Raw genomic sequence first — 23,149 nt, forward strand, 5'->3', positions numbered from 1 at the left:
CTTAACCCCGGAACCACTATTTAACCCCTCTTGGAACCATAATTTAGTGGTTCCGAGGCATACATAATGGTTCCAAGATGTTTAAGACAACGATGATACACTATTCATCACTATTACAATGATACAACTACCACATTCACTCTTGGAACCATACTTTACTCTCTTGGAACCACTATGTAAGGCCTATGTAATGGTTCCAAGTTTTTTAAAACACCAATTATACAGTCATGACCACTTTGATAGCCAATAAAATACTATTACAATGTACCAACCACTTTGGAACCATAATTTAAACTCTTGGAACCACTATTTAACCTCCTCGGAACCACTAAATTGTGGTTCCGAGGCCTATATAATGGTTCCAAGATGTTTAGAACACCAATGATATTGTAGTGACCACTTCGAAAACCAATAAAATAATATTACAATGTACTAACCACCTGGGTACCATAATTTATAGTCTTGGAACCACAATTTAACCTCATCGGAACCACTAAATTGTGGTTCCGAGGCTTACGTAATGGTTCCAATATGTTCCAAACACTAATGATACAGTCATGATCCATTTGACAACTAATAAAGTAGTATTTCAATGAACCAACCACTTGGAACCATAATTTACAGTCTTGGAACCACTATTTAACCTCCTCGGAACCACAATTTAGTGGTTCCGAGGCCTACGTAATGTTTCCAATAGGTTTAAAACCAAGGTTGCCAGGGCGGGAATCGAAAGTGGGATTCGATTCGAGATTCGAAAGCGGGAATCAAAGGTTCCGGGGATGGTTGGAAGCGGGAATCGTGGGTTTGCCAGAGAGTCGACGGAGATTCACCGGGGAATCGCCGAGAGTCGCTGAGGAGTTGGGATTCGTTGGGGATTTGCACGGAATCGCCTGGGAATCAGAGTTCCTATAAAGTGGGAATCGGGGTTCCGACGAATCCGAACCCCGATTCCCAATTTTCGGGGATTCGAATCGAATCCCGAATCGGATTCGCGTTCCGGGTAATCGCGATTCCCCGCCTAGAGGAACGAATCCTGCTTCCTTGTTTAAAACACCAATGATACATCCATGATGACTTTTAAAACTACTAAAATATTGTTATAATGTACCAAACACTAGTTTAACTCTTGGAACCACAATTTAGAGTCTTGGAACCACTATGTAACCTCTTGTAACCACTAAATTGTGGTTCCGAGGCCTACGTAATGGTTCCAATATGTTCCAAACATCAATGATACAGTCATGATCCCTTTGAAAACCAATAAAGTAGTATTACAATGTACCAACCACTTGGAAACCATAATTTACAGTCTTGGAACCACTATTTAACCTCATCGGAACCACAAAATTGTGGTTCCGAGGCCTAAGTAATGGTTCCAATAGGTTTTAAACACCAATGATACAGCCATGATGACTTTTAAAACCACTAAAATACTGTTATAATGTACCAAACACTAGTTGGACTCTTGGAACCACAATTTTGAGTCTTGGAACCACCATGTAACCTCTCCGAACCACTAAATTGTGGTTACGAGGCCTATGTAATGGTTCTAATAGGTTTAAAACACCAATGATACATCCATGATGACTTTTAAAACCACTAAAATACTGTTATAATGTACCAAACACTAGTTGGACTCTTGGAACCACAATTTAGAGTCTTGGAACCACTGTGTAACCTCTTGGAACCACTAAATTGTGGTTCCGAGGCCTACGTAATGGTTCCAATATTGTCCAAGCACCAATGATACAGTCATGATCCCTTTGAAAACCAATAAAGTAGTATTACAATGTATCAACCACTTAGGAACCATAAATTACAGTCTTGGAACCACTATTTAACCTCCTCGGAACCACTAAATTGTGGTTCCGAGGCCTAAGTAATGGTTCCAATAGGTTTTAAACACCAATGATACAGCCATGATGACTTTTAAAACCACTAAAATACTGTTATAATGTACCAAACACTAGTTGGACTCTTGGAACCACCATGTAACCTCTCCGAACCACTAAATTGTGGTTCCGAGGCCTATGTAATGGTTCCAATAGGTTTAAAACACCAATGATACCGCCATGATGACTTTTAAAACCACTAAAATACTGTTATAATGTACCAAATACTAGTTGGACTCTTGGAATCACAATTTAGAGTCTTGGAACCACTGTGTAACCTCTTGGAACCACTAAATTGTGGTTCCTAGGCCTACGTAATGGTTCCAATATGTTCCAAACACCAATGATACGGTCATGATCCCTTTGACAACCAATAAAGTAGTATTACAATGTACCAACCACTTGGGAACCATAATTTACAGTCTTGGAACTACTATTTAACCTCCTCGGAACCACTAAATTGTGGTTCCGAGGCCTAAGTAATGGTTCTAAGAGTCCAAGTATACATACGATGTCCAATCAGGCTTCTCTCTATACACACAGAGAGAGAGATAGAGAGAGAGAGGGGATAGAGAGAGTGGATAGAGGTAGAGAGAGTTAGAGAGAGAGGTCAAGATAAACATGAGGCTGGTAAACCATGAAAACAACGAGGCTGGTAGACCATGAAAACATGAAAACAAATCACAAATAACATGAAAACATGAAAACATGAAAAGAAGATGTAAACCCTATTCAAGTAGAGGAGAATGGACATACTTGGAGCTATGTTTATCACCCAAGTAGAAACAAGTAATGGTGTTTTTTTTCCAAAATACAATGGCTGTTATTCACGTTGGATGACCTAGCAAAGTATGGCAATGGCTGTTTTTCACGTTGGAACTTGGTTGGGGAAGAAGAAAGAAAAAGAAAAGGTGGTAGGTGAAATAGCTTAGGGATTAGAGCCTACAAAGTTGGTGGGAAAAAAGCAAGGGGGTATATTTGTCCTAAAGGGCCTATTTTCGTACCTGACAGCCCCCTTTTTATAAATTTGAAATCACTACCCTTTATTCACAATATAACGAAAACTTCGCATTATTTTAATAATTTTCCCTATTTTCAAACATTTAAAAGAAAATTGAAAAGGCTACTGATATTCCCAATTTCCCACTACCAAGTTTTGATAATGAGACGAACTCACCTTGTCTTTTTTTATTTAAATAGCTGTCAAAACTATTGCAATTTACAAAAATCTCTCAGTAGCCAATAAAAAAAGAAAAGATAAGGCGAGTTCGTCTCATAATCGAAACTTGGTAGTGGGAATATTAGCAGCCAATAGCAAATAATGAGAAAATACATCACATTTTTTATTTATAATTATACATGGCTAAATCTGCACATTACTTGGTTTTGTTATTTTTTTCAAAGTGTAATGATTTTTCATTTTTATTTATATTATTTTCCTGTTCATTCTTATTTTATAATTCTTCAATCTTATTTATTAATTTAAATATTTTATTTTTAAATAAAACAGATATTTTTCTTGAATTTCTTGAAGTTTCATTGTAAATTTTCATCATTTGCATACATTTCCGTATGTTTATGTGATTGTATAGGATTTCCACCTAATTTTCCAATAGAAACAAATATATTTTCATGGTCCGACCTAAATAATGTAATATATACAATTACAATGTAACAATTTGTTTGACATGATTGACTTAAAATTGAACAGCACCGAAATGGTCAAAATTTTGATTGAGATTTTTATAATTTTTCGAATCCAATGCAATTTTGTTTCGATTCTTATGGAAACAGATACAATTCGGCTGAAACAATAATTTTTGGACCAAAATTTTGTCCCATGGTTATGTTTCCTTCTTTCATGCATTTTCTATCTGATATTTCTGAAATCAATTTCCTTAAGTCCCAAATTTATTTTTATTTTTTTATTTTCCCCTTGTTTAGTATATGTGTTTTTGACTTTCGAATTTCGAATTATAGTTTATGCCTTTGCATTGAAGTAACCATTGACTTCCTTTTTCGTTGTAATTTTATGTCTTTTTGGATTCTCTTTTTTTATTCTCACTATTGCTGAATTGTTTGCTTTAGAAGCAGAACTTTATTTCTCTTTCTTTCTAATGTTTTCATAACTCTCCTGTAGATCTAAATTTTAATGTGGTCCTAATGTTTTGTGATAATTTAAGATGCTTTTGTTGTAACCCTAGATTTGATATTTCTGATTATTTAAGCCTTGATGGTGAATTTAGAGCTGGAAAAAATATCTTATGATGCTTTTGAATCAAAATACTTTGTTGATTGATGGAGTGTTAAATTTTGAAGAGTGGCATGCAGTGTTAGTTTTAGACAATTTTCCTATTGCGGTTCAATGTTTTTTTAGAAGTTTGAGTTTCACTTAACTTTGTATTCCTATATGATATGTTTCTTGACTGTGCGTAATAATAGGCTGTTTTTTTTCCTATCATTTTCTCAGATTCAGTGGTGGTTTTATGGTTTTGTGATTTTTTTATTGCTTTTTTTTAAATTGTAACTCAGGATTCCAATATCTTTGGTAAGTTAAAGCCTTTGACAATAAATTTGATGATGTTAGAAACATCTTATATTGTTTTTGAATCAAATCACTTTCTAGGTTCAAGATTTTAATGTTAAAATGTGCCATGTGTAATAATCAAATGAAATAAAAGTGCCATATAGGATTGTTTTGAGGCATTTTCATGTTTAAGCTTGATATTTTTGTTGCAAGTATGAGTTTGTTCCTATATGACAAGTGTTTTCTTGTTTATGAGTAAATACTAAATAGGTTATTATTTGATTATTTTATAGGGTTTTCAAGGTGCTTCTAGGGTTTAATGATAATTTTAGATGCTCTTTTTGTAATGCAAAATCCCCATATTTCATATTAATTCAAGTGGTTAGAGCATTTATGAATTTTTGTAGCTCATATTTTGAGGTATGTAATATGATTCTTTGTGGTACATTATTCAAATCATTCTCCTTTGTTTCTTTGTTTTGATCAACAACAAATTTCACTTTCTTGAGGTCTCAGGTTCGATCCCAGCTTACCTATAAAAAAAAAAAAAAAAATCACTTTCTTGATTTGCCGTATTACCCTTTACAAGCTGAAACTGTGGAACATGAGGCAACTGATATTCACCATTAAAGGGTGTATCTAAGTTGCAAAGGATACATGTACACTTACGAATATTTAACTCAACTCAAGTGTATATAATGTAAGAGGATGTTACTTTTCTAAACCCCCGCCAATGTATATTGCTAGGGTATACTTGTAATCTATCAAGATGAAATGTTATATAATGAAGGGGAGCAAATCTCCACAACCATTTGAGGTCAATCCCTGTGGCATAACATCATCACAGAGAAGTATGGGGTTGAGTGGGGAGAATGGATTGGCAGAAACCCGTCGCCTAGACCCGGATCTGGTGCATGGAGGTCAATCTGTTCCACTAAAGTTCTCTTTCTGCCCAACATCAGATTCAGGGTGGGCCGAGGGAACGAAGTTAGTTTCCGGTCTGATCTTTGGATTGGAAACAAAAATCTGGCATACAGATTTCCGGACCTTTTTAGATTGGCGGTGTACCGGGAGTGCAGGATTGCAGATTATCTCCTGCGTGGTGAAGAATTCAAAAGCAGCTTCTGGGATCTTCGTTTGAGGAGGAACCTGAAGGAATCGGAATCGGAGATAGAGCACTTTCAAACCCTTATCAAAGTCTTATCTGGGACTTACTTATCGCAGTTCGTGGATGTTAAGTGGATATGGATGCCTGATTCGGAAGGCGAATTTTGCGTCAAATCTTTCTTCAGAAGAATTAACGATGGCAATTGTCGGGTACCCAGTCACGCTAAAATATGGAGCCGTATAGCCTTTTCTTGGACCATGGTACACTGGGGAATTGATACCTGTGATCGAGTCCAAAAATGTGGTTTCCGCCTGGCCAGTAGATGTGTACTGTGCTATAAACCGGAAGAATCCTTGGATCATCTGTTCCTGTGTTGTCCATTTGCACATCAAGTCTGGATGAATATATTAAAGTTTTTCGGAATGTCATGGGTCTTGCAAAATCGCATTACCAAGGTGATCTTGGATTGGGCGTTCTTTGGGTGTCTCGGTCAATCGATGTGGATCTATCCCATATGCAATTCTATGGCATCTATGGAAAGAGAGAAATAATAGGGTGTTTAATGGGAAGGAGCGGGTGTATCACTACATTGCGCTAGACATAAAACTATCTATCATCGGTTGGTCACTCGCGAAGGGGGGTATTCCCTATCCCGTAGGGACTGTTCTGAGAAATTAGAGTATTGTCATCACTGAAAAGAAAAGCCGGCATCACATTAATCCTAGATGGGCGCTGCCGCCAGAGGGGTGGTTTAAACTCAACTTTGACCGCAGTTCTATTGGAAATCTTGGGAGGGCGGGTCTGGGAGGGGTGATTCGGGATCATAATGGCAAAGTCTTCATCATGTATTCTGGACCTGCCGGAATCTGTGATGCGAATGAGGCTGAGGCTAAGGCTCTCCTCTTTGGCCTAAAATGGTACGTTGACCATTGTTAGAGTGGAAATGAGAGAATGAGAAGAGTTAGAGACTAGCTCCCCCTCTCTATCATATTTATATATTAGAATTATGTACAATGACTAAACTTCCCTCGGGCTTATTACATATGTCTAACACTCCCCCTCAAGCTGGAATGTAGATATTATACATTCCTAGCTTGTTACAAATGTCATTGAGTTTAGCTTTGCTTAAGGGCTTGGTAAACACATCTGCTAGTTGATCTACAAATCGAGTGAAGGCAACCTGAACTTCGCCCCTCTGTATCCTCTGGTGAATTACATGACAGTCTACCTCAATATGCTTAGTCTTCTCATGAAATACTGGATTAACAGTAATGTAAATGACAGCTTTATTATCACAATAAAGCTGTGCTGGAAATGACGATGAAAAACCAATCTCAGATAGGAGAGATCGTAGCCAGAGAAGCTCTCCACTCGTGTGTGACATAGCTCTATACTCTGCTTCTGCACTAGACTTGGAAACTATTTCTTGCCTTTTACTTCGCCATGATATAAGGTTCCCCAAACAAAGGTACAATATCCTGTGGTGGATCTCCTGTCTGCTGGAGAACCTGCCCAATCTGCTTCACAAAAGCCTTCCACACGGGTATTGTCGCTGTTTCTTGAATATGAGACCTTTCCCTAGTGCCCCCTTTAGATAATGAAGGATCTGGACTACCGCTGCCCAATGAGAAGTGTATGGTGCACTCATTAACTGACTAACGACCCCAACTGCATACGAAATGTCCAGGCGAGTAACAGTGAGGTAGATAAGCTTCTCAGCTAGTCGGCGATATCTACCAGGATCATCCATCAATACTCCTTTTGCCATAGTTTAGTATTAGGGTCCATAGGCACAATAGCTGGTTTCATCCCTGTGGAACCAGTCTCCTCCAACAAATCTAGTACATATTTTCTCTGTGAGAGAGATAAACTAGGACCAGAGTATGCAACTTCAATCCCCAGGAAATATTGAAGGCGTCCAAGATCCTTTATAGAAAATGCTTTTTGTAGGAGCACCTTCAACCTCTGTATGCCAGTAGTATATCACTCCTTGTAATGATGATAACATCTACATAAACAATGAGTAGGACATGCCTGCATCTGAACGACAGCTGAATACAGAGTGATCTACAACACACTGTCGCATACCAAATCTCATAATCGCATCACTAAAGCATCCAAACCATGCTCTTGGAGATTGTTTTAGTCCATACAAGGACTTATGAAGCCTGCAAACTGAGGAGGACATCTCCCCCTGAGCAACATACCCTGGAGGTTGCTCCATATACAGCTCCTCAGTCAAATGTCCATGAAGGAAGCCATTCTTGACATCTAGCTGATATAGGGGCCAACCTCGATTGACAGCGAGGAAGATAAAACTCTGACATACGGAATTTTGTCCACTGGGGAGAATGTCTGTGTAGTCAAGTCCATATGTCTGTGTGTAGCCCTTACCGACAAGGCGTGCCTTAAGTTGCTTAATGGTTCCATCCGACAAGTGTTTGATGGCAAATACCCAGCGACAACCAACAACCTGAGCCCTAGAAGGAAGCGGAACCAAATCCCAGGTATGATTAATCTGAAGTGCAGCCATTTCAGCATCCATAGCAGTACGTCAGCCAGGGTGAGCAAAGTGCCTCTTGGACATTCCTGGGCAAAGAGATAGAAGATGAAAAAACAAAACTGCGAAAGCAGGGGGTGAGTGCTCATAAGAAATAATAGAAGAAATAGGATGAGCAGTTTGACGAGATCTCGTACAAGATGCAACAGGAGAATCAACTGAAGTAACAGGGCTAGAAACAATAGGTACCTGATGGGCAGCAACTGGGATCTCTGTCTGAGAAGAAATATGCTCGGGCACAACATCAGATGTTGTCTGTTTCGCTTGACGATGATAGACCTTAGTAACAGGTGGTGGAGGACACGTGGTGTATCTGTAGGATTACAAGGATGATCAACATAATCTGGAAGGACATGTATAGGAAGAGGAATCGGCTGCGCAGAAATGACAGAAGTATCTCCTGTAGAAGGAGGAAACAACGGCTTCGACTCGAAGAAAGTGACATCGGCTGATACAAACATACGTCTCAACCGTGGACTATAGCAACGATAGCCTTTCTCGGTACGAGAGTATCCCAGGAATACACACTTTTCTACCTTGAGATCTAATTTATCAGGACCTGGAGAGAGATTATGGACAAAAGTCACAAAGCAGACACATTCGAACACTCGTAGACTCACAGAAAACGGCTCACCAGTCGGATGAAGGAAGGAAAAAGGGGTAGATCCAATCCAGAACGGAGGATGGAAGGCGGTTAGCCAAGAAGCAAGCATTGAGTACAACATCACTCCAATAAGGCTTGGGAACTCGCATCTGGAATAGCATAGATCGTGTGATGTCAAGAAGGTATCGTAGTTTGTGCTTAGCCACACCATTCTGCTGGGAGGTATGAGCGCAGGAAGATTGGTGCACAATACCATGGCTGGATAGGAATTCTTGGAAATCAGTAGAGAAGTATTCCCTAACATTACCAGTCCGCAAACATTTGATACTACACTTGTATTGATTAGCGATTTCAGCATAAAGGGTGCTAAAACCATGAAAAACTTGAGACCGATCTTTAAGCAAATACAACCAAGTAACACGAGAATAGTCATCCACAAACACATTAAAATATCATAAAATATCTGTAACCAGAATTTGACATAATCCGTGAAGGACCCCATAAATCTTAATGAACTAAATCACAAGGACTCAGAACACGACTAACAACTCTAGAGGGAAAAGACACACATCGATGCTTCCCGAGGCCCAAGCGACAATGCCGCAAGTAGTAATTAATAGAACTATGCAAAATATGACGAGGCGGGCTACTGTCTAACCGGTAGGGTCCATCCTGCTCACGGCCCGAGCCAATCGTCCTCCCATTCGAGAGATCCTGAAAGACTAGGGTTGCAAGCATCAACCCGACCCGAAAAACCCACGGGTCGGGTTCTAAGAGGATGGGTCTCGGGTAGGGTCGGGTTTCAGATAAAAAACCTGAAAGAATCTTGGGTCGGTTCGGGTTTTAAGGTGGAAAAAAACTCAAACCATATGGAAAAAAACCAAATTCCACTATGGAAGTAATCCTTGCAAAGGACCATGAGCCAAAATCAAGGATTTCAGAACATGATTTCAAAATCATGGAAAGATCAAATTTCCACTATAGCATGTACTTTACTCTCTGTGTTCATTTTATCACACGCGTTATTCCAATAAAGCTAAAACAACACGAAAAAATGGAAAAACCCGGCCCGACCCGACCCGACCCGAGATAGTTTCTCGCGTAGGGTAGGGTTCTTCAAAACCCGACCCGCCCGACCCGGGTTGCAACCCTATGAAAGACACAATAAGATGGAAAGAATGAGACAGAGCAACTTAAATGTTTTGTAATTTGACTAATAGAAATAAGATTAAAAAGAGATTTAGGAACACATAAAACATAGGACAAAGTAAGCCCATATTGGGGTGAAAGAGTACCGATACTCGACATCGGGGTGGACGTCCCATCGACTAGAGTTACCGAGTGGGAATCAGATGGAAATGGACGAAAAGAACTAAGAGGAGGAATTACCAGTGAGATGGTTTGAAACCTCGGAATCAATGATCCAGGAGCTGGAGGTACTAAGTAGAGATGCCTGAGAACTACCTGGCTGGGCAAAACTCGCAGTGGCTGGGTGGTTGCTCAACCGAAGATGCCGAAACTCATCATAATCAGCCCGTGAAATGGTAAGAGAATCTGTAGCAGGGGCAGGCGTCTAGTCAGGTGGGACATAAGTATCAGGCAGACTGGCGGCAGTAATGTGGGCCGAACGAGATGGCCGAAGTTTGGGATGCAGCTGAAAACAAATATCAATATGGTGGCCCTCTCGCTGACAATGAGTGCAAAAAGAGCGGCCACAGCCGCCACTAAGGCGACCACCACCACGGTCTCCACAGCCTCGCCCTCGACCAAAGGAGGCACCACCACGGCTCGAACAACTACTGCTATAATATGTTGCGAGAGTTGAGCCATCAACAGAAACAACTACCGAGGAGTCACCAGGAGAGCACTACTGAACACGGGAATAGACCCCCGTAAATGAAGGAATAGATCTAGATCCAATAATCTGATGACGAAGATGTGTATATTCGGGACCCAAACTCTCAAGGTATTGAACGTCACATCTGGTCCCTCTGGTGAGCAGCAACAGTAAGATCAGAGGTGAGAGGCATAAATCATCAAGCTGCTGGCAGAGGGCTACAAACTGACTGTAGTGGGCAGCATTAGACATATCTCCACGTCGAAATCGTATCCACTTAGAGTACGTGGAGCAGATACGGCTGATGTTGGCCACACCAGAATAAAGAAGAATAAAGAAGCGTAGTATGATCCCAGGCCTGCTTCGATGTAGGAAGAAGAATCAAGGGACCATCAATATGAGAGGCCATACTCTGCCAAAGTAGTGTATGGACTAGGGCATCTTCCTGTTCCCACCTATCATAGGTAGGATCAATAGTAGGAGGAGGATCAAGATGAATGATGTGGGCCTCTCCCCTAGCAACAAGATAAGTCTCGACTGCAACCTTCCAAGTCACGTAGTTTGTCCCATCTAATTTGACAGCGGTCATCTGTGGGAATGAACCATCCACAGAGACAGAAGAAGAAGAAGCCGAAGGAGAGGGTGTCGCACGGACCCCATGGGTCACGACGGTAGATGGATTCTCAATAACAGGGTCCATAATGACAAACAAGAAGAGATAAACGACAACCCTAACTATGTGGCTCAGAAAACAATGATAAATGAAAAGTGGGACAGACTAAATGAGGAAGAACACGCTAAACGCAGCTCCGAAGAGAACGGACACATGAAGTAAAGCACAACAAGGCATCCATAGGGAACAAACACGAAGCCGCAGACGAGAGAAAAGGAAAAAGGGATGATAGAATGGCGATCTAGTGCAACAGGGCACTAGGAAAAATAGAAAAAGCTGCGAAGGAATAGAAAATAGGCGATTTAAATGATGGTTAGGTTTAGGATTTTAAGAACGAGGGAGTAGCATAAGGTGGGGACAGGGTTTTCGAACATGTGTTGGCGTAGGATAGAGGGTGCGGTATTGATTTGGGTAAGGGAGAGGGGATGTGTCACTGATTTGGGGTTGGAGGGACCAGATGTGACACGGAATGTTCTGCACATCTGCCCATATTGCACTGTTAAGTTTTGGTATTCTGGTACTTGGTCTTTTGTGGCTGTAGTGTACGGCTTTGGATTTTGGTTTAGTGTCCTACTTCGAATTTTGGTTTAGTTTGATGTTTCTTCTCCATTTTTCTAATATATAATACCATCTTTAGGTCTTGGAAAACTTTGAAGTATGTCTTAGGTAGAGCTAGATTCCATTGTTGCTGTTTTTGGCCTTTGCGACTGTAGGCTTTGTAGTAATTTGTCCATTTGTTGCTGTTTTTGGCCTTGCGACTATAGGCTTTGTAGTAATTTGTCTGAACGAGCACATTTTAGCTGCATTACATTGGTGCTATGATGACTGCTCTTTGATAGTATCTGCTTCTAACTTGAGAGGTTGTTGAGGTCGCCTTTTGTTTCAATTGCTGAGGGTGCCTTTTAAATGTTTTTTTTTCTTGGAAAATGATAGCCAATTTATTGATAGGCAACCGAGATGGTCTATATACATAGATAGAAACCAAAAAAGAAAAATGATATGTAAGCAAAGATACATGATTAAGGGGGGAGATAATCATAAAGAGCTAACACATCTTTAGAAACACCAACTCTCGCAAGACTATCAGCCACTTGATTGGCAGAGCGACAAATATGAGAGAAAGACCATTAGAAACAAGCCATCCAATCGAACATTTCATCAAAGAGAAGTGTTGACATTTGAAATTCAAATTGATTGCTGATCAAAGATAATTTTGCATGCATCGTTTTAACACAATTTTGGAAACATGTGAATGCATACTCGCAAGTGATTGTAGATGGTTGGATTGTCTAATGGAATTGATATTCCTTTTTAGGTATGGCTTCAAGTAGGGCTGCAACTCGGGTCGGGCGGGTCGGGTTTTGGAGAACCCAACCCTACCCGAGAAATATCTCGGGTCGGGTCGGGTCGGGTTTTTTTTCGGAAAACCCACGATTCCCAAACCCGGCCCTACCCATGATAAATCTCGGGTCGGTTCGGGTCGGGTCAGGTTTTTTCACGTTGACGCAAATTTTTAAGGAAAATTCTTGTTTGGCAAGGCAACTCAACTCATAGAAGCAGAAATTACACTCACATTACACTTGAATCAAACAATGATGTAATTACACTCACATCACACTTGAATCAAACAATGCTGTAATCAAACAATGTTGTAATTACAATCAAACAATGCTGAATCAAACACTTGAATCAACTCAACTCATAGAAGCAGAAATTACACTCACATACAGTAACAGTGGGTGCGTGGGTTTTCACTTTTAACTTTGGGATAATTACATTTACACCCCCTCTAGTTTCTCACACATCCACTTCCACCCCTATAGTTTAAAACGTGACAAATACACCCATGTAGTTTCAATTTGTTTAAGGTTTGCCCCCTCAGCTGAAGGTTCGTCCATAGATTGAAGGGTTAGGATGATCCGATGGAGCTGATTTTTTGGGCACACCATATCTATGTCAGGACCCATCAAATGAACGCTTTGGATCATCCAAATAATGTGGGCCCCTACCCGAATCCAAACACTACCAAAAAATCATCCAAATAATGTGGGCCCACATTGTTTGGATGATCCAAAGCGTTCATTTGATGGGTCCTGACATAGATAGGGTGTGCCCAAAAAATCAGCTCCATCAGATCATCCTAACCCTTCAATCTATGGACGAACCTTCAGCTGAGGAGGCCTACCTTAAACAAATTGAAACTACAAGGGTGTATTTGTCATGTTTTAAACTATAGGGGTGGAAGTGGATGTGTCAGAAACTAGAGGGGGTGTAAATGTAATTATCCCTTTAACTTTTAACTAACAATAGAAAAAAATGTACATACTATAACTTATGTAACTCGGGTCGGGTCGGGTCGGGCCCCTTCAAACCCGGCTCGACCCGAGATTCATGCGGGTTTTTGAATGCTGAACCCGGCTCGACCCGAAACCCATGAAACCTGAACCCGACCCAGGCTATTTTCGGGTCGGGTCGATGCGGGTCGGGTAAAACCCGGCTCGAGTTGCAGCCCTAGCTTCAAGGGGTGTTAATGTTAAACGAAACCAATGCTCTGATAGATCTAGGGTTTGGAAAACAAAGTTGATGAACTATGTTAGATAAATGCTGGAACATATGATTATGACAATGACCACTCCCCTAAAGGGAAGTAGTGATGTAATATGTAACTATAATTTGGTTCTTGTTCATGATAAAGGCTTTACTTACGTAGTAAAAGGATGCGTGACTTTTCATTTCTCAATGATGTATGTTTTAGTCTTTTGATGTTTTGCATTGGCGAATTTCTTTGATTTTGTTTATGAATGTGTTATGAACTGTTTGTAGATGTCAGAGGCAGCAAAAAGCAAGGGTAACTACGAGCAGTGGAGTGCACAAGAATCCAGAGAGTTGTTAAAGCTCTTGGTAGATGAGGCCAAAAATGGGGGTAGGCAGGCTGATGGGTCTTTCTCGAAGAATCTCATCACCAAGAAAGTTCTCCCAGCTTTGAATTCGAAACTCCGATGCCATAAAACTTACGATCATGTTAGGAGCAAGCTGAGGGTGTGGCAGAGGACATACAAGCCGATTGCCAAATTGATGAGCTCTAATTCTAGATTTGAGTGGGACCCTTTGACCCAAAAAATTACTGCCCCTGAGGAAGTTTGGGATGCATATCTTGTGGTAAGAAAATAGTTTTCAAGCTTATTATATTATGCATATAATATTATATGCTAACTCTTATATGTAATAAATATTAATCTTTCTTGTATATAGGCCCATCCCGAGGTGGTGAACTACAAAGTTAAGGCAATTGAGAACTTTGATGACTTGAAGGTAGTCGTTGGGCACAAGTATGCTGTCAATTATATTACTAAGAGGATTTCAAAAGCGTGTGTTGATAAAGCCGGCGTGTTAGATGACATTATGTTGGATGAGGATGTACTCGAGAGAGGGGATGTGCTTGCTGCACATGCACCTTCACAGGGCCCACCCAATCAATCCACTGCATCGCCGGTGCAACGGAAGCGTAGATATGATGAGGCCACTTCATCCCATCAAAGGCCACGATCTGCTGCAGAGAGCACTGAGTTGATTGCTAAGTCCCTTGCTGACATAGCTGTCGAACTGAAGGTCCTTAATTCGAGGAGTGCCATCCATCATGACTGGCTAAAGGCAGTGAACGAGATCCCAAACCTCGAAGAGGAGCTGCGTTTTAGGGCAGGCGAGTTCTTGAACACGCCAGAGTTCAAGGAACAATTTATAGAAATGGATGTGGAGACTCGTAGGAGGTTTTTGAGATGGAGGTCTGATTTTGGAGCTCGCATATGAGAGTAGTTATGAGCAGAAACTTGGCGTTAGAAAATTAAATCAATATGTACATTTTTAGAAGGGTTTTGTTGTATGACTTTTTTATGATGCCTTATGATTGATCTTGCTTCTGTTTTGAGAATTATACGCAATTGATTATTCATTTTTTCATTTTACACGGGCTTTGATTCTTGTAGATAGTTTTTTTTTCCTATTAATGTGACTAGTGAAGCATTGTTGTTTATTCTTATTCTTCTCTTATTCTTGGATGTATGGATGAGATGGAATATAAGGATGCATTGTTGTGACGAGCCTATGTATGAAATGGTATGGCACTATAGTATAGATATGATATAATGGTGTGGGTGGTTTGTGGTGATGAGAATACTGGGGTAATGGGTGGTGTTGTGTATGTGTTTCATCATTTTGCTCCTATAGACAAATGGAATTATGTGCTCTTGCATTTAGGGAAAAAATAAATCAGATAAAACAATGTGACTTCTTAACATTTGGGCTGTCATTATACTAGGCAATTATCTTATGACAGTTATTTCTCCTATGGACAAATGGAATTAAGTGCTCTTGCATTTAGAGAAAAAAATAAATCAGATACACCGATGAGACTTCTTAACATTTGGGCTCTTTCATGATACTAGGCAATTGTGTAATGACACTTATTTCTTTCATTATTGATTTCCTCTTTTGCCACAATATGAATGCAATAATGTTAATTTTTTTTAAACTGTTGATGTTCATAACTTGGTCAGCCAATGAGTAGAGTTCATTTTTGATTACTAAGGCTATAACTGTATGTGATGATGGTATGCAGTTTTTGTCTTTGTAGATCAATTAAACTATAACAATTTGTTTGAATATTTTTTGGTTGTCGTAGGTCTCGTCACTACTTCGGATATGAGCAAGAAGCGAAAACTACTGACATGAAGGAGAAAGGAGTTGATCTTTATGATTTTAAGAAGCATGAATGCATCAATTAGTGATCAAGATGTTCATTTCTTCGGTATGCACTTCTTTGGTCATGGTCTGGAATGAAACTCTATATTTAAGGATCTTCCAAAACATGGTTCTTTTTAAGATCGAGATGTTCATTTCTTTTGGTATGCACTTCTGTGTCATGGTCTGAAATGGAACTCTATATTTAAGATCTTCCAAAACATAATATTTGTAACTACCAATGCCATTGTCTTCCCTCCATTATGCCCTAACTATATTCTAAAGGTATTTTCTCTTTGTGTATTAGTGATTGTAGAGGGATGTGAATTTCAATATTAATAGCATGGTTAGACTAGTAGTGTGCCCTAAAGAATTCAATATCTTTTGTGTAGTCATATGGATGGATATGGTATGTTACACTGTTCAGACTTAAGAATATTATTGCATTGTTTTGTTATTATTATATTTATTAAGAGAATGTATCAAAGCCTCAAAGGTGTGATTTGGGTGTTCCTCATAGGTTAAATTTTCAACGAAACCAACATGAAACGACTGAAATGACTTTGTTTCCATCCCCACTGAAACGATACCGAAACCAAAATTGTAAGTGCATTAGTGGTATATTATACCAGTCAGGGGTGGAGCCAAGAATTTACACCGGGGGGGGGGGGGCGCGGGCGCTGTATGTGGCTCTGCCTCTGATACCGATATATGTTGCATAAATATATTTATATGAATGTGCTTATTCTAGCATTCTCTGAAGTTTTATGTTAAAATCCTTTTGTTGACATTTTCCCATAGGTTTTTGTGATTTTACAGGATTTCCTTTTAAATTTTCAACTGAAATTGAAACATTTCCGTTTCTGTGGCAATCAAAACTGAAACCGAAACCGAAATCGAAATTTAAAACCTTGGTGCTCCTTGGTCCCAGTACTTAGAGTGAAGTTTATGTGTGGCCATATGAATATGGTATGCCACATTGTTTATAAATTTGTTGCATTGTTAGAATTTGTTTTATTTAGAGCATGTATTAAAGGTGTGGTTTTAGGTGCGCTCCTTGGTCCCATGACGTAGAGTGATCCACTATTGTCAATATTTTTTTATATTTTTGGTAATGACAGGAAAAAAACAATCTTTTATTTTCTTTAGCTTTGACATGGTACATATTTCCCTTTAGCAGTAAATTCCCCATCACTTTTTCCCTGTGATGACGACCATTGCTGAATTTTCTGTCCCCTTTCTCCTGCACGCTTTGTAATAGTAGAATTCTCATGAGGGTACCTTAGTTGCATGCTTGGCAAATAGAAATAAAAAATTACTGCAGGCAATATACCTTTTATATAGCACAAACAGGATGTGGAAACAAGTGGAAAATGACAAGGAAAATGCTTATCATTTTTTTTGAATGGCAACGGAAAATGATTATCAGTTGTGGGAAGCATGTTTTCTCTTGTTTCCTCATTATGGAAACACATTTTTCTAAAAGTGGGGGAAATGGCTTAAGAGGGCAAGCCTTGGTGCAATGGTAAGGTTGCTCCATTGTGACCTGGTGGTCACGGGTTCGAGTCACGGAACAGCCTCTCTGCAAAGCAGGGGTAAGGCTGCGTACATCTAGCCCTCCCCAGACCGTGCAATGGCGGGAGCCTCGTGCACTGGGCCGCCCTTTTATTAGGGGGAAATGGCTTACAATCCTTAAATATTATGTAAAATACCATGATAGGTGGTAGTGTGACTATATTGTTTCCATCATTTCCCACCATTTTTCGTTGTTTCCCAATTCTTCTAAAAATGGATACTTTCTAAACGTGGATGCGGGCCACAATGTAGCCAAAGCAAATCCTAGTCGGCTCGGCGCGACGTGATCAAGTGCTCGGTTGATGCGGGCGGGTACTTGGTTGGTTAAGACACGGTCATAACTTGAGAGAGTTGGAGTTATGATTGACTTTGTAGGGAAAAAAGTGGACTCATACCAGATCTCAGCCAAGGTGAAAGGGAGTTGACTCGAGCGAGTCGGCATTGTTGCTGGGGAGTTTGGAAACTACAGTGAGGACTACTTAAATATTCTTCAATTAATAAATTAGGCCATCACCATTTTAGTCTTATTTTTGAATTCGCTATTTTTCTAGCAAAAACGCCATTCCTTCATTTTTTACTATAAATTCTTGTTTCTCTTTTCTGTCATACTGTTTTTTTAGCATTGCACGTATCACGTTTTCTAGGTTGTCTTTACAGTTTACACTCATGAGCCATAGTTTTATATGAAATGTCTTATCTTTGCATATGTTTCATACGTTTCTGTAATTTTATAGGATGTCTATCAAAATTTCCATCCGAAACCGATATCTTTCTATTTTTCATCACGATTGTAACCCATACTGAAACCGAAACCTAGAACTTCATGCACGGTTGTAGAGTGGTCAAATGGCAATCCTTTTTTACTTGTAATCTAGATATTAAACACATACCAGTTCACGTGGGAGTCTCTTTACCTTCTATGGTTTACACACATAAAGATGGTTTCTGTCGCTTTGATTGTGTGGGCACATGAGCCGATTGTTTTCTAAGTGTATGAGCTGGTTTCAAGTTTCAAGATATCTTCACCAAGATAAATGTCACTACTATTTTTACTTTTGTTTTTTAATATATAAAGATTGAATCCCTGACTTCAATGCACACTTGCGAACAGAAAAACATAGATCTAGAAAAATATATCTAGATAAATAGAAATTCGTTAAGAGTATAAGGTTATAAAAGGGAAATGGTATTCTCACTGTCTTCTTTAGTAATGGCACGTGGCACTTAATTAAACAGTTTTCTGATAGGTCGGTGATAATTTTTTGGAAATTGTAATGGCCTTTCATGATTAATCATAAAGTGCTGAATAAATAGAAGAGTGTCATTATCGGAAATGGGGAGTAAGACATCATTTCCCTATAAATAATAAATGGAAAAAAGAAAAAGACTCCTACATCTAAGAGAACAAAATTTTGAAAAAAAATGATAAAAGATCCTTGTTAATTAAATAGATTTGATGATCCTGGAACTAATTTTCTCAGGTGATAGAGCGATTATTTGTATCTTAAACAGCATGGATGATATCATGCATGCTTCCAGACAATTTTAAAAGCTTCTCAGACCTTGATAAAGAGAAAAAAGGAATTTGCTTGAAAGTGTGGCTAGTCACATTGAGGGGATAAGTGTGGCTAATCATACTGAGATTTTGAGATTTACCATAGTTGCTAACTACTATATTCACCAACTTTTATTTTAATTGTTTGAACAGGAGAATGTGTTGGCTGAGTCAAGGATTATGATTCCTGATTTCGTCTAGTTCCTGGAGGTTTCCCTTGCTGACCTACAAGGAACATTGGTTTATATCTTAGTTATTGGGAGCTTCGTAGTTGGTCGGGAAGCTCGCTTCGGAAGCTAAATTTTACTCACTTCCCAATGCTTCCCATTTGTATAATTATTTTTTCCTAAGAGTGTTTTATCCTTATGATAATGCTGAAAGATAATTGCCACTGCTCTGCAGGTATATTTCTTTCTTTTACTTGTTCATTTTATTGGAAGGAATCAATGTAAATAACATTTATCTGTTGCTAACTTCAGGTATTTATTGTCTGCAGATGAAGAGGTTCAAGAGTTTTAAAGCTTGGTATCCACCCCAGTGAAACTATCCACTACATTCTACTTGTTTGTTTCTTTTGTTCCCTACCAGTCCAAGCAACAACTCTGCATTTTACATCATTTACTATTTATTCATGTCAGATTATGTTTTCTAGATAATCCTTGTTCTTCCCATGCTAGTATCTAGGTTTTCCTTAGCATTTGGAATCCTTAATCAATCATTTTGAGGCATTTGCCACAGCTAGGGAATTGCTTCCCGGTATTTGCCCAACTAGGGCAGGCATAAGCTTGCTGCTGAATCCATAGGCAGCCAAAAGACAACCTTGCGAACTGAAACAACTTAGTAGCCAGAGGAAAAGAAAGCAAAAGCGATTTCCGTAGTAGCGGTGGCAACTGAAATGGGAGCACCCAAGTTCGGGTCCATAAGAAGTGACAACTGCCCCATGAAGACTTGCTTTCGCTACAACTCAGGTAGGTTCCCTTAACCAAGCCACTGCTGATGAGTCTCTGGCTTATTCTTGAACTACCCAAAAAATTTGGTCTCCTGTATCTTAAATACAAGATGTTAATCACAAACATTTATATTTCAACATACTGGTTTTAGGAGGTGGTTTCTTATAGATTTCTTTTGTGTGATCCTAACAGGGTGCACCTCTTTAGTATGGCCCTGTAAAAACTTATTATTTCCAATGATATAACTTAGCAGGGTGCCGGCGATCTCCAAGGCCTACTTCCAAAGAATACTGCATGCCTGATGAAAATTTGATCTACACCTACATTATATGATCTTTGCGGTCATCATAACAAGTACCATAAAGCTTACATTAAAAATATGAGCCACTACAATCGTCAATCAGCCACGCTAGATGAAGAATTAAATTCTGTTTATCTTTACTTTCTTTTTAGACTAAACAACTGTAAGCCCAATGGTTTCCACCTTGGCATTCCCATCTTATTTTGATGATTCCAATACACAAGTGATTAATGATCACTAATGTGTTTGATTGTCTAAGTTGTAGATCACATTGGTGCTAAGACAACATTGCTTGGATTGAGGCCAAGAAGATCTCATTGGACGACATCATGAAGGCCAAAGACATCGAAGTCCAAGACAAATGAAGACTTGAAGAATCCATTGAAGATCAAGTTATATTAGATTGTATTAAGATCCAATCCTAGTTTAGGATTTTGAAAGGCATAATTAAGTAAATAAACACACACCCTAAATATATAAATGATTGTCCTTGTGGTGTTCCAACACCTTGGAACCCTCATAGCAATCCCAACTTGGTGTTAAGTTGGAAGCCTAAAAACAAGAAATGAAAATCTACTGAAATAGGCTTCTCGGAACTCCGAGAGAAATTCTCGGAACTCCGAGAAATGGTCCAGTAGACTTTTTTTCCAACTTCTGTTTGTATTCCCGGAACTCCGATTTTTTCTCGGAACTCCGAGAAATATTCTCGGAACTCCAAGAACACTACAACGGTCGGATTTTTAGCCGCTGCGATTTTTCCTGGAATTACAACAATGCCATTGAACGGTCATATTTGGTTTTTCCTATATATATATGGGCATTCCAAACATTCAAATAATCAATCCTAACACTCTAAAACTTCATTTGAACATCCAAAGAGTGAATCAAACTTGATTATGCCTCTCATCCTCTAAAGCTTAGGATTTGGATCATAGGCTAAATTTGTACATCTTCTACAATTCTTGTAAACCCTTGTGAGGGATTTTTTGTTCTTTCTTTCTTATCAAGAACCTTGTATCGGGCGAGTGTTCGGAGAAGCGTAGCCCACTCTCCGTGGTGAAGATTGCCACCAAGGTTAAAGGTAATCGAAATTTGTAATCGGCACCGATCTTCGCCGAGGTTAAGAGGATCACATAGTGAAGCCATCAACGGGTTTGGTTGGTGGAGTGGAGTAGGCCTCGCTTTAGGAGGACCGAACCACTTTAAATCTCGGGTGCAATCTCTCTTGCTCTAGCTCTTTATTTGCATTTGCACTTTAGATTTAACTTGCGTGCTTGAACTTTATTGCTGATCTCTTAATTTCCAAAATTGGGTTTGAGTTTTCAAAAGAATTAAAACTTGTTAGAAACCTAATTCTTCCCTCCTCATAAGTTGCCGTACTCGGGACCGCCCTTGGATTTTCAACAATAGATACTCAAGATGAAGGATTTGGCCTTCAACCCTGAGGTCGGAGGTTCTATCCCAGCTTACCTACCCAAAAAAACAGATACTCAAGATGAAACCTGTAAGTTTTTAAATTTCGATTTCGGTTGGAAATTTCAGTAGAAATCCTATGAAATTACAGAAATACATGGAAACACATGCAAATGATAAAATTTCAACATGAAACCTCAAGAAATACAAGAATAAGTATAATTGTGCACCGAGAAATCATCACATAAGTAAGACAACCATTTATAACAGTTTAACAACATCAAACATATAGTTACATACTTACATGTGCTACGACATTTCAATTGTAATTCATATAAACATGTTTACGTAGTAATATTTTACATTTCACATGCAATTCATATAAATATAAATATGTAACCCATACTGATATATTATATCACGAATACACTTAATGATTTTAGTTTCAGTAGGGGTTTCAGTTTCAGTGGGGAGGGAAACAGAAACATTTCTGTTTGTTTTGTGTTGGTTTCGATGGAAAGTTAAAACTATGTAATGTAAGTATGTGAACTGAAATGAAGGATGTCTCTGTGTTTCATGAAAAAGGGATAGCTTAACGGGCGGTGTACTTCGAAATTTGAAAGAGCCACTGTATGAGGAAAAATAGCATGTGTGTGCATATCAGATTCAACCACAAAGAATCTGGAAGCCATTAAACATTTTCTACTCTGGGAACAATCTTTTTTTTTCGATATATTAATTATATCCGTAAATATGTTGCTGTGGTTTTTCATTTACTTCTGAATAGATCACTTCTATCTAGTACCTCATATAGTTTTTCTTATTTATTTGCTATACAGATTTTGATAGCCCAAAGGTGCTGAAGTGTTCTTGTTGTCGAGGAGGTCAAAATTGATATGGTAATACTCATCTTTTTTTGTTTCTTTAGGAGAGGGAGACTGACCACTTCTCACAGTTCATAAGAAAAGGTTTCACATCTATTTGTCATTGGAAGAGGCAAGACAAGCAGTAGCTGGTTGAAGGATGAGAATACAACTTTGTATTTCTCGAGCCTCTTAGATGACATAAGGGGTAGTTGGTTGAGGTGCAACTGGTAGTTGAAAGGCAAGAATGCTTCCCCTCTCTCACATTAAACATTACTTTACATGTGCACATCTATCTATAATATATACTAAGCATGTTTTTTTCCATTGTCATTCGTCTTTTTCTAAGAAATTTGTTTTGGAAAAGTTTTTCCGCCGTATTAATTTGGGTTTGCCGCTTACAAAATTGAATATGTGTTGCTAGACAAAATTGACGCTCTCAAAACGGGTTTGCCATTAAAATAAAAAGTACCCCAAAAAAAATTGGACTCTACCAACTAAATTTAGCTATAATTTGAGGTTTTCCAACAAATTCGCACGATTACTAAATTGCT

At 39.1% G+C, this 23,149-nt stretch overlaps 1 protein-coding gene across 4 annotated transcripts in view; it reads left to right on the forward strand.

Moving 5' to 3' along the window:
* Positions 1–22,922, forward strand: part of LOC143878609 (uncharacterized protein At2g29880-like) — a 36,762-nt gene extending 13,840 nt beyond the window's left edge. For 2 of the 4 annotated variants that reach the window (XM_077380880.1, XM_077380883.1), the window contains exons 3-8: positions 14,025–14,360; positions 14,454–14,983; positions 15,880–16,005; positions 19,222–19,470; positions 19,565–20,036; positions 22,572–22,922. In XM_077380880.1, the coding sequence (XP_077236995.1) occupies positions 14,025–14,360; positions 14,454–14,983; positions 15,880–15,982 (969 nt within the window). In that variant the 3' untranslated portion in view covers positions 15,983–16,005; positions 19,222–19,470; positions 19,565–20,036; positions 22,572–22,922. The remainder of the gene's footprint in view (positions 1–14,024; positions 14,361–14,453; positions 14,984–15,879; positions 16,006–19,221; positions 19,471–19,564; positions 20,037–22,571) is intronic. The other 2 variants (XM_077380881.1, XM_077380882.1) reach the window with 2 other exon arrangements.
* The last annotated feature ends 227 nt before the right edge of the window (positions 22,923–23,149 follow it).

The sequence above is a fragment of the Tasmannia lanceolata genome, unplaced genomic scaffold (assembly GCF_043159265.1).
Source record: "Tasmannia lanceolata isolate RefF3 unplaced genomic scaffold, GAP_Taslan_0.1 ptg000006l, whole genome shotgun sequence".
Lineage (NCBI taxonomy): Eukaryota > Viridiplantae > Streptophyta > Magnoliopsida > Canellales > Winteraceae > Tasmannia > Tasmannia lanceolata.